Source organism: Tupaia chinensis, unplaced genomic scaffold, assembly GCF_000334495.1.
Source record: "Tupaia chinensis unplaced genomic scaffold, TupChi_1.0 Scaffold000176_1, whole genome shotgun sequence".
Classification (NCBI taxonomy): domain Eukaryota; kingdom Metazoa; phylum Chordata; class Mammalia; order Scandentia; family Tupaiidae; genus Tupaia; species Tupaia belangeri.
In genome coordinates, this window is record NW_006159651.1 from 964,455 (window position 1) to 976,341 (window position 11,887).

An 11,887-nucleotide genomic window follows, 5' to 3' on the forward strand; every position below is an offset into this window, starting at 1 on the left:
CGTGCGCTTGCCAGACAGACAGAGACAGAGAGACAGAAAGCGAGAAATCCCCCCCCCGGGGGGATGGCCACGCTGCAGTCCCTTTCTCCTCCATTCTCCTCTTGGGACTTGGGCATGCACGCACACGCAGCCGGCATGAGTTTAAGCACCGGGTCCGGGATTTGAACCCGGTCGACTACATGGGAGTCCAGTGACATAGCCATTACGCTAACTGCTGGTCCCAGGTTGAACTTCTTTCAACATGGCACTAGCATCTTCATCATAATCCAGTTTACAAGCAAGGGCAAGATCGTGTGCTGCTTCTTCCCGATGGCCCAGAAATCTGAGAGCTTTCCCTCCCACGTGTCAGGTCGAGCTGAATCAGGGTTAATTTCAATGGCTTCTGTAATTTGATGATGACACTGGCTCTCTTGGCCTCTGTAAACAAGTCCGTGGCTTTCTGTAGTTCACCATCAGTTAGGGCTTCAATGGCGGCTGCTTTCTTATCATTTGGCTGGTCCATCATCTCCTCAGTTATCTCTACATTCTCATCTCTCGTTTCTTGAGGGGCATCAGTGTCTGGTTCAATCCCACCTTCTCTGTCAATTTCTAGATCACTTCCTCTCTTGGTGGTTCCTGTCTTTACATTTTCCTCCGCCTTCTTACAATCTGTTTCTTCTTCCTCCATACGCTCTTCAGATTTAGCTTTCTGAGTAGCTGGTGGTACTTTACCCCCACGCTCTCCACCCGCTCTCTCAAGGAGTGCCTCTCCTGGGTGTGTAGGGCACTCGGACCCTGCTTACACATTTTCACGAAGGCACCGGAGCTCGAGCTCGCTCACTTTGCGTGGGTCCGTGGCTGGGAAGCGGCGAGAGGGAGGGAGCGCGGCTGAGGAGGCTGGAGCGGGACATCAGGCCCCGGCACCGGCTCAGCACGACGCGTACAATGGGCTCTTCTTATAGTTTTTGTCTTAAAGCCTGTTTTGTCTGAAATCAGTATCGTGGCTCTAGCCCTTTTTTGATTTCTGTTTGCATGGAATACCTTTTCCAGCCCTTCACTTTTAGTGTATGTGTTTATCCATAATGTGCATTTCTTGTAGGCCACAGATGGAGGGTTTCTGTTTTTAAATCCATTGAGCCAGTCTGTGTCTCCTGATTAGCACATTTAATCCATTAACATTCGACATTATTATCAATATTTCCAGATATGCTCCTATCATTTTTAAATAATTACTTATTTAACTCCATTTAATATTATTATTTTTTAATTTGACCAGAGAGAGAGAGAGAGAGAGAGAGAGAAAGGGAAAGTGAGAGAGCAAGCTGCCAGGTTTAGGACTTGAACCGTGGTCAGCCATGTGGGACTCCAGTGTCCTTAACCACCTTCCAGCCCCATGTTCCTATCATTAAGAGTCATTTTCTTGATTGTTTTATGTTCTCTTATATTTGTCTATCTTGTCCCATCCCTGTTCGGGCACCAGGTGTCCCAACCCGGGGGACAGCTGAACAGGTTTCCTGAGTGAAGGAGTGAGAGCCGGGACAAGCAGTGTAATGTTACAACACGGAGACGACACCGTGTCTTTAGTGTCGTCTGTTTATTGTGGGCAGCACGGTGCAGCATGGAGATGACGCAGTGTTACAACTCTTCAGGTTTGTGTCGTCTATTGTGAGCAGCACGGAGACGATGCAGTGTCACAGCTCTCCAGGGTCGTCCAGAGATGATGTAGTGTTACAGCTCTTCAGGGTCATCTGGAGACTGTGCGGTGTTTCAGCTCTTTAGGCTCTCCTGGTCGTCGTCTTCTTCCTGGTCATCTGTGTCATCTTCCTGGTTATCTGGCTACTGTGGGCCAGGCATTGTGGTTATATACACACTGGTGGGCTGTGATTGGTTGTAAACGGTGGGCCGTGATTGGTTGTAAACGGTGGGTTATGATTGGTTGCTTTTGGACCAATCATGAGGTGCCGGATATGCAAATCTGAGGGATTCTAGTGGCCAATCAGAGCAAGGTTTCGAAGGTCAGGTTTTGTGAAGGTAACCAATCATGGCAATTGTTTGCTCTCTGAGGAACCTCGGCAGACTTGCTGGTGTGCAGCTTCCCACATATATACATAGGGATATTTTATATATATATATATACACATATACACACATAGGAGCTGATCTGGAGTTGGTAAATTCTTTCAGGTTTTGTTTATTTGAGAATGTTTTTATCTTTTTTTCCCCATATGAACTTGCTGGGTAAAGTAGTATTGGTTGAAATTGTTTTTCCTTTAACGCTTTGAATATACTTCCCCATTCTTTTCTTGGCTGAGTTGTTCCTTTCTTTTTTTTTTTTTGAAGAGGTTTTTGCTATAGGGCATGTGCGCTCCCTCGACAGACAAAGACAGAGAGACAGAAAGCGAGAACTCACACCCCCCCAGGGGGGATGGACACTCCACAATCCCTTCTCCTCCATTCTCCTCTCGGGATCCTGGGTGCGCACGCACATGTGCCCAGCGTGAGTTTTAAGCCACCAGGTTCAGAACTTGAGCTGCAGTCGACTACATGGGAGTCCAGCGACATAACCATTACGCTAACTGTTGGTCCCTTGCCTGCATTGTTTCTGATGAGAGATCTGATGTTAACCTGATGGGATAACCTTGGTAAGTAACTTGACATTTCTCTCTTGCCAATTTTAGTATCTTGTCTTTGTCTGTGGTTTTGGCCAATCTGGCTATGATGTGTCTTGGAGAAGATCTTCTTTGGTTGATTCCATTTGGGATATTTATATTTCTTTGGTCTGGATCTTTGCATGCCTCTCTAGGTTTGGAAAGTTTTCTTCCAGGATTTCATGGAATAAATGATCAATTCCCTTATTATTTTCTTCATCTTCTGGGATACCAATTATCTAAATAGTATCTAGTATTAATAGTATCTAGTATTTTCTTGTATATTGTCCTCATTTTTCTTGGTTATTTTCTCAGTCTTTTTGATGATTTTTTTCTAGGTCAGAGGTTTTGTCTTCTACATTGAAGATTTGATCTTCTGCATGATCTAATCTGCTTTTAATACTTTCAAGGGAGGTTTTAATTTCCTGTATTACAGTCTCATCTCTAAAAATTCCATTTGATTCTTTTTCATGGTGTCTGTTTCTTCTTTTAAATTGTGAAAGGACTTTTTTATATCTCCTGGAGTTTTCTCTTTTCTCTTCCACCACATTTAGCTTTGTCACTATGAATATCCTGAACTGTTTACCTGACATGTCCACGAGTTCCCCTGTGCTATCTGTGGATGATGAGGAATTGATGATTTCCCTGGGGGGGGGTTTCTTGGTCGCTCACATTTCTTGTGCTTCTGCCATGGTTTCTAGGTCTTGGTGATTTATATGTTTCTTCTTAGGTTCTTCGAGTTAATTCTGAGCGTTTAAAAGGCGTGCGGGAGGAGGCGATTGGCGATCTCCCTGCTGCTCTCCCTTCCCGATGCTCACCAGTCACCTGCACTGTTGTCAGTGGTGATGGGTGATTCAGATCCTCCCAGTGTCTAGAGAACAAGTGGCCTGGGACTGAGCTGCTGAGCTTTCATTGAAGAGGACAGAAGGGATTGCGCGTGTGCGCCACATACTTCAGAAAACGCTGTGGTCTTAGGGTGCAGAGGCCTGTGGCAGGCGATGAGCTACAGACTGCACCTCAGTCTCCCAGGTGCTCCTGAGAATGCAAAGGCGAGTGGGGGAGGGGATGAGCCACGGTTCTCTGCGCACAGCCTTTCAGCCCGCGTGGGTTTTAAGCTGCCGGCTCTAGGTCTCCAACCATGGTTGACAACGGGGGAGTCCAGCAATGTAACCATTATGCCAACTGTGGTCCTTATTATTTGAATCTTTAAAATCTGTGCATCGGTTTGATCCCCTAGCCTAGTGGTAAAAGGAGTTGTATCCCATGTCGTGGCCATTTTTTGAATCCCAGCCTTGGAAGCTCAAAAACCATGCTGGCACATGTGGGTGGGCGTCCCAAATACCCATGGGATGGAGAAATGGAGGAGATGGGATCTTGGCATGACTAAACCCCATCGGGAGGTGCTTCCTCTCACTCTTTCTGTCTGTCTCTCCATCTCCTGCTGGTAAGTGCATGCACTCTCTGACAATTAAAAACAAACAAACAAACAAACAAAAAAAACAATGCAAAAAACACCCAGGGGCCAGTAGGTGGCATGGTGGGTAAGGCCACACGGCTGTCTATTGTTGGAGTCCCAGACTCAGTGACTTAAACTCATGCCGGGTGTGTGTGCATGCGTGTGTGGCCAAAATCCTGAGAGGAGAATGCAGGAGGAGAGATTATGGTGTGGCCATCCCCCCGGGGGGTGATTTCTCACTTTCTCTAACTCTCTGGTGACTGCATGTGCTCTATAGCAAAAATTCTCTAAACCTCCCCCCAAAAAACAGAAACTAAAAGCATGCATGTATTAGCTATTCAAAATAATTTGAATTACAAAAGAAAACCCCACATTCATTTTATTTTGGAAACATTTATTAAGTGGTGACTATGTGACGGCTCTGCTAGTCTTTTTTTTTTATTTAAAGAATTATTTAACAAAATGTAATTAATTAATTAATTTTAATTTGACCAGAGAGGGACAGAGTGAGAGAGAGAGAGAGAAAGTGAGAAGGCAAGCTGCCAGGTCCGGGACTCAGACCATGGTTGGCCATGTGGGAATCCAACACCCTTAACCACCACGCCACCTGCCGGCCCGGCCCGGCTCTGCTAGTCTTACTGAATTCAAAATGAGCCGAATGAGCTGGTAAGTGCACTGTTGCCGGATCCAGTCTGCTGAATGCAGGAGCGGCACCAGGATATAGAGAGACAGACACAGAAGCGTGCGAGGAGGGAATCAACTTCAAGGGCTGAGAGCCCGGATGCTTAGTTCTACAGACAATTCATACTAGCTTGAGCAGGGTGTGGGGTGAGTGATCGCTGTAGGTTACATGAGGAGAAGGGGGCTCTTGAGGAAAGATTAACTCTGGGGCGGGCTGGCAGGTGGTATGGTGGTTAAAGGCGCTGGACTCCCAGTTGGTTGACCACGGTTTAAGTCCTAGACCTGGTGTTCACTTTCTCACTTTCCCTCTCTCTCTGTGTCTTTCTCTGATCTAACTGGAAAATAATAATAACAATAAATAAGGTCAAATAGAATAATACTAAATAAAACAGAAAAGAGAAAGAAAGATGAACTCTGGCAGGCCATTACTGTTATCTGGGACTAACATTTCATATGGGGGCCAGCAGGTGGTATGGTGGTTAAAGGTGCTGGATTCCCACATGACCGACTACAGTTCAAGTCTTGGATCTGGCCACTTGCTTCCTTGCTTGTTCTGTCTCTCTCTCTCTGGTCAAATTAAAAAATAATAACAACAGATGGAATGAAATAAATTATTAAAAAAAAAAAAAAACCCACACATTTCATACGGTCCTGGCGGGGACACTGCATAGGTTCTCTCCTGTTGGGCCTGTCTTGAGGGGAATGATCCACATAGTTTTCCATGCTGATCTCTGTCCAGCGTTCTGGACTTCAGGCGCCCAAGACTGTCCCAGTTGTTGCTGTGGTGTTTCCACGTCAATGAAATTTTCTCTTGGTTACATCTTTATTCTATCATCTGGTTCCCAGCAACCACTTACAATTACACTTGGGGTTGGGGACCAAGTGGAGGTGGTCCAGATGAACGGGCAAGAAACTTCTGGGAGGAAAGCATCAGAGACAAAAGCCCCGGACATGGAACTTGTGGGGAGGCCGGGACGGCAGGGCTGGGATGGAGACTAGAGGGGAGGAGCACAGCGGCCAAACCAAGTCCGAGTGAGGGCACGTTCTGGGGAAGGCCGCGTGGGCTTGGGAGGACCTCGGCTTTCATCCTGAGGACAACTGCAGCCTGGCGGCGTGAAGCCAGGGAGAGCCTGGTCGGGGCAGAACAACCATGGCAGGAAAGGGGACGTCCTCCGCGAAGGTGCTCTCAGCCCCACAGACGTCTTTCCAGCCAAAGCTGTGGCCTTTGGGCCAGGCCCATAACTGGTCACTATCTGGTCCAGCCCAGGACCTGTGGGTCTTGCTCAGAGATGGCCCAGCCTGTGCAAACACGTGCAGGGCAGGGGCCTGGCTGCCTCCCATCCCTGAGGCCTCAGACCAGGAACACCCTGCAGGCATTTGTCTTTATGATTTCATGATTAGACAATGTGGAATTACGTAACAGGCATGTGCTCTAAGTGATATGGTTTGTGCATGTATACATGAGAACTAAAGAGATTTTTAGATTCCCACTTAAACAAAAAAATCTCCCCGACGGTAGCAGGAGAAAACACACACACAACAGCAACAACAGGACAAAGCGCACTCAATATTGAGACAGTCAAGATCAAGTCATGCCAGCAAACCTGCGGTGCCACTTTTTTCTGTCAATATATAGACTTATTCATGATCATCCTTTTTTTCAGAAAAAAAGAATTTTAAAAAAAGATGGAGTTGGAACCAGCAGTTGGTGTAATGGCTATGTTGCTGGACTCCCATGTAGGCGACCACGGTTCGAATTCCAGACCTGGTGGCTTAAGCTCACATCAGACACATGTGCGTGCATGCCCAAGATCCCAAGAGGAGAATGGAGAAGGGATTGCAGCGTGACCATCTCCCCTGGGGGGGTGATTTCTCACTTTCTGTCTCTCTCTGTCTTTCTGGCAAGCACATGTGCCCTATAGCAAAAATCCTCTCAAAACAAACAAACAAACAAAAAAGATGGATTTGACATACTCACCATTTAATCATTTCCAGCAAAATATATGTTTGGCTGAAACTATGTCAAAGGGATGTAATACAGGGTTTGTTTGCTGCTTTCGAAGGTTGTTCGGGAGAAAGCAATCTTGCTGTGAAACAGTGTGGAGATGTAAATTTTATAAGGCTGATTTATTAATCTCCATTTCCCCTGTAGTTTGTTATCAGTATAATTCTTTGTGGCTTAATCTAGAGCGATGCACACCAAATTGCCGAGATGTTTAGTAGCTGATAAAGAAATCTTTAAAAAGTTATACAAACGAATGAAATATAAACTGTGAGATAAATATCATTACAGCATGTAATCCGTTTGTCTTCTCTGTTAGTTTGTGGAGTGACTGACATTTTGTGGAACTTTTAAAAGGTTTCATTAAATGCCCCCCCCCCCAGGAATAAAGAAGTTGTAAAGGCTGAGGAAGCGGCGTAGTTGTGCCCGAGTTCTGACCCACAGCACGTGTGAGGTGCACGTGTGTGCTGAGCAGCTCACGGCGTGGTGGTTTGTTACGACAATGGAGACCTGGCTCTGCCTCCCACACTGTGACTGAGGACAGTGACCCCACAGCCATTTAAAACGATTGTCACAACTCTCCCCTAAGGCAGCTCTTCTGCTTCTTGAAGACAGACATCCCACCTCCTCTTTGTCAGCCAGCATAGACGCCAAGTTCTCCTGCTCTCTGAGTCGCTGTCACTTCGCATCATCCAGGGGCCCCAGCAGGGATGGCAGGAGGCAGGGTGAGAGGAACACAGGAGGGAGGAGTGTGGCCAGACCTTTCCTCAGACCCACCTTACCGTGCAGGTGTTAGTGTCATAGGATGGGAGAGTGTTGAGCTGCGTTGTGAAGTCCTTGGTTCTTTGGGTCCAGATCACTAAAATTAGTTACCTGTCCCTAGGTGCAAAATAAAGCCACGACCACAATAAAAGTAGGCAGAAAAGAGAATTTAAGAGGAAAGAAAGATTTTAGAAAAGAAGTATCCCCGAAAGATTCTTTATCTAAATACATATCTTTAAACTGATTTACTGTAGACCAATACGGAGCTCAACCTTTTCCAGAAAAGCTAGTCCTCTGTAATACTTCTAGAGTTTGCCATCACTGGGAAGGCACGATGTCAGACAAGAAATGAACTGGTAAGCCCACCACGGCTGGCACGGTACTTGTGTTCATACCACTAACTGCCTTTTCTTTTTAATTAGCTTCATATTCCTAGGCTTCCCTTTTATTTCTACAGTGCTTCTTAGGAAAACTGAGGTAGAATCTGATAAGAAAGTTCTAGTCCATTTAAAATACTTTGAATAAGAAAGTCTCTTGTCATTGGATGAGCAAGTAAGTGATCAATCACAGAAACTGTACATTCAAGATGTCCTCTTCTAAAAAATGCAGTCCCTCAATCCCTACTACTTAGATTTAAAGTCCCATAGGAGAGGTTAGAAAAATAGGTCATATTTTCCACTACCCAAAACTGTCTCAGAAGCTTAAACCAGATGGAAACTATTCCAAAATATCAAGGGCACAGCTTCTGCTAAATAACTACCAATCAGTTTTTCCCCAAATTTACATACATACCTTATATAAATGAGGATTTATACTTAACTGAATGCAAAAATCTGAAGAAAACACTGTGTTGGGAACCAGCAGTTAGCGTAATGGCTATGTCGCTGGACTCCCATGTAGTCAACTGCAGTTCACGTCCCAGACCCGGTGGCTTAAAACTCACGCCACGCCGGGCGTGTGTGCGTGCGTGCCCAAGATCCCGAGAGGAGAACAGAGGAGAAGGGATTGCGGTGTGGCCATCCTCCCTGGGGGGTGATTTCTCGCTTTTTGTCTCTATGTCTCTCTCTGTCTGTCTGGTGAGCGCATGCGCCCTATAGCAAAAAAAACCACTGTGTTAAATTTCTTAATATTTTCATTCATACATTGCATAGCTCCCCTTCAAAATAAAAATATTACACATGCATCCTTTATCCTCCTATCCTGTAATATTAAAATAAAAACCCTTAAAACCTATTATAAATTGTATTAAACCAGTTAAAATACTTTTCTTCAGGAAACATTTAAGTGCCATATTAACAAGCCTTCTCACCATTTCTGATAATGTATTACCAAAATTAAGGAAAGATATGAAAATAGAAGAATGCTCCCATTAATAGAGAATCAGGGGCTATTCAATATGATGGATGGTTCAAGTCCAGACGCTATGCTTTTGAAACAGAATGCTGCTTAGGAAGCTAGAGCTTTTCCTGGTGAATCACTTAGAAAAGTAGCTCTTTCGCAGGGTTTCTTTCCTGGAATTCCTGACCCATGCAGACCTGAGATCCTGGTGACCTCACATGCCTTTGTTTCTCATGTCATCTTCTCTACAGGGGTCACACTGTGACTTAAAACAGACGGACTGAACACCCTTCTAGTATTGTGCTGGTCACAGGCTGAGAGTGACAAGACAACAGATCAGCAGAGACACAGCAGTTTTCAGATGTTTCTTGACAGTAACAGAAGGCCAGGACTTTAAATTTGAAAGGGATCTGGGCAGAAAAAAAACACACACTGCTAGATGTTTCGAAGTTTGTCAAGGTAAACAGTCTGAACTGGACTGCTGCAGTAATACCAATTCCCTAGTAACAAAATTCTCAATTAACAAAACCAAAATTTGTTTTTTCCTTAACAGAACTGACAAAAATCCCAACAGTGTGTCATGTGCAAGGCTAGTCTGCCTCCAGCTACAGCTCGTGCACGGTATCACATTTTGTCATCCATTCCTCACTCTTTGAGCTCTTCCTCCTTGGGAAAATGCTCCTGCTTGCAGGCCACGTCCACCAGCAGATGAAGACCAGGGGACTTTCCTTGCTGAGAGTTGCTTCTTCGCTCTCTGTATCTGGCTGCAGTGGATAAACCTGTGTCTTTACTAGGCTTGCTAGCAGGGCCCATTTCTGAAATGAGGAATCCCGTTTATTCTGAAGGCAAGATATTCTCAAGTGGAGTGGTCTGGCATTTTATACTGGTATCCACCTGATGTGTGCTGAATGGTAGCCCTTCCTGCACAAATGCTACTGAGGAGGGAGATGGGTTATGACGTAGCTGCTCCTTCAGTTTGACAGGAGCTTGCTGGATGGCTGCAGATTCCTCATTGTGCTATTTTCAACAGGTTGAGCTGTGTGGGTGGTATAGATGTACTCAGGTGACTGTGTGTCCTGTGTCCTTCTGCTACTCTCTTTGGACTGTCCGCTCATAACTGCCTACTATATTAGTAGGCAAGCTGGGAGAAGACAGGTAGGGGCCAGCAGAGGTTGGAGGGTGGTGGGTGACACTGGTCTCTCAGGTCCCTGCGGGGCTGTGCTCCCAGACTGTGAAATAAACCAGTGATGAGTAAACTCTGCACGGCCTGCTACCCCCACCCCCACCCCGCACCCTGGACAGCCCGCCTCACAGCCCTGAGGCAAACGCCACTGAGCAGACGGGACCCTCCCTTTCCTGGCTCCTCCCACAAACACGCTCCACACCAGTGTGTCACCTCACACCTCACGACTCACCTGTAGGGACTCTGAGAAATGGAATAAACTGCCCAGTCTCAGCACCTGGAGGAGAAAGAGAAGCCACTCAGAGCCACGGGAGACGGTGACCCTTACGGAGGCAGGGGACAGTGACGGGAGCTGCCGTAACAGGGGGGTTACCTCTGCTCAGCAGTCAGTCTCCTCTCAGGCCTGGCTCAGCCCGACGAGTCACCCAGCCTCTTGGTGACCTCAGTGTCCTCGTCTGTAGAGTGGGTCGGTAGCTCTGTCAGCCTCGAAGGACGCTTGTAAGGTTTAACTGACGTAATCCCGGAGAGCCCTGAGGACGTGCCTGACCCTTCATTACGGTGGGATCCTGTAAAGGGAGAGGGACCTCTCACTGTGACCCTGCTTCCTTATCCCATGGTGAGGACGCTGGGTCTCCCCAGGACTTAGCCTGATCCCCCCACCTGCCTGCAGGTGGAGGGCCTTCTCTCCTTACAGCCCGTGAGGGGGAGTGTGGGAGGAGCAACCACTAAACCATCAGTACCAGGAGGCCCTGGAGCACACACACAGACACACATGCATGCTTATTTACATACATGTGTATACACACACACAACTAATGCATACTTACTTATGAACACACACAACACACACACACACCACACCCTTTTTTTTCCCTTTTTTCACACCCTTTTTTTTTTCCTTTTTTTTGGAGAGGTTTTTGCTATAGGGTGCATGTGCTGGCCAGGAAGACAGAGAGAGACAGAGAGACAGAAAGCGAGGAGGCCATGTCACAAGCCCTTCTCCTCCATTCTCCACTCAGGATCTTGGGCACGCATGCACACACACCCGGCATGAGTTTAAGCCACTGGGTCTGGGACTCGAACTGTGGTTGACTACATGTGAGTCCAGCAACATAGCCATTACGCCAACTGCTGGTCCCGTCTTCTTTCAGATTTTACAGTTCAGTTTGGGCCTGGCTTATTCCCCATTAATTTCTAAAAAGAAATTTAGGAACCTGAGAGAGAAGGACCTGAGAATTTTGGTCCCATAGAAAGAAATGCACTTCCCAGGCACTCTGGAACTTTCCAGCCTCATGGGCCCCTGATCCTGGGACCTCACAGAGGAGCAGGGAAATCACCCCCAGGTGGAGCTCCTGCAGGGCAGAGGCAGCCCTGGGAACCTGCCCACCCTGGTCCGGGGCTCTGGACTCCAGCAGGCGTCCCCTCCCCTCCCTGCAGCTTCTCTCCTGCCCTCCCCTGGCCAGGTCCCTGCAGGTGCTGCTGCAGCACAGGCTCCCCACATTGGCTCCAGATGTAATGGGGTGGGAGTCGCACCTCCCTCCAACCCCCCGGGGAGACCCTGAGGTCAGAGAGAGGAGCCCAGACCTCTTAGCCTGCCGGAGAGCTTGTTCCTGCTGGATCTAGCGACGGCCACAGCTGTAGTGACCAGAATTGGAAGGATCACAAGTCCAAGGACCACAGCAAGGGTGGTGGCTCCAGGGAGTTTCTGGCCAACAAATGACCCCGGGATGTTGAGGTGAGAAGGCGGCTCTGCAAAGAGAAGGGAGGTGAGGGCCTTGACCCCCAGGCCTCAGTCCTGTCCCTGCTGAGGTCTCAGGAAGGGCTCCTGCTTTCCCTGA

At 47.3% G+C, this 11,887-nt stretch overlaps 1 protein-coding gene, 1 long non-coding RNA gene and 1 pseudogene across 2 annotated transcripts in view; all 3 read right to left on the reverse strand.

The window, feature by feature from the left end:
• Positions 1-207: 207 nt before the first annotated feature.
• LOC102497084 (hsc70-interacting protein pseudogene) lies at positions 208-3,220 on the reverse strand (annotated as a pseudogene).
• Positions 3,221-8,813: 5,593 nt separating this feature from the next.
• Positions 8,814-11,826, reverse strand: LOC106734658 (uncharacterized). Its single transcript, XR_001370210.2, has 4 exons — positions 11,634-11,826; positions 10,423-10,615; positions 10,282-10,326; positions 8,814-10,095 (listed from the first exon to the last, which is right to left on the reverse strand). It is a non-coding gene; the product is annotated as an uncharacterized LOC106734658 (long non-coding RNA).
• Positions 11,827-11,838: 12 nt separating this feature from the next.
• The window catches only part of LOC102497506 (major histocompatibility complex class I-related gene protein-like), a 7,625-nt gene continuing 7,576 nt past the window's right edge, over positions 11,839-11,887 (reverse strand). The window contains exon 5 of the mRNA XM_027770973.1: positions 11,839-11,883. Coding sequence (XP_027626774.1) covers positions 11,839-11,883 — 45 coding nt within the window. The remainder of the gene's footprint in view (positions 11,884-11,887) is intronic.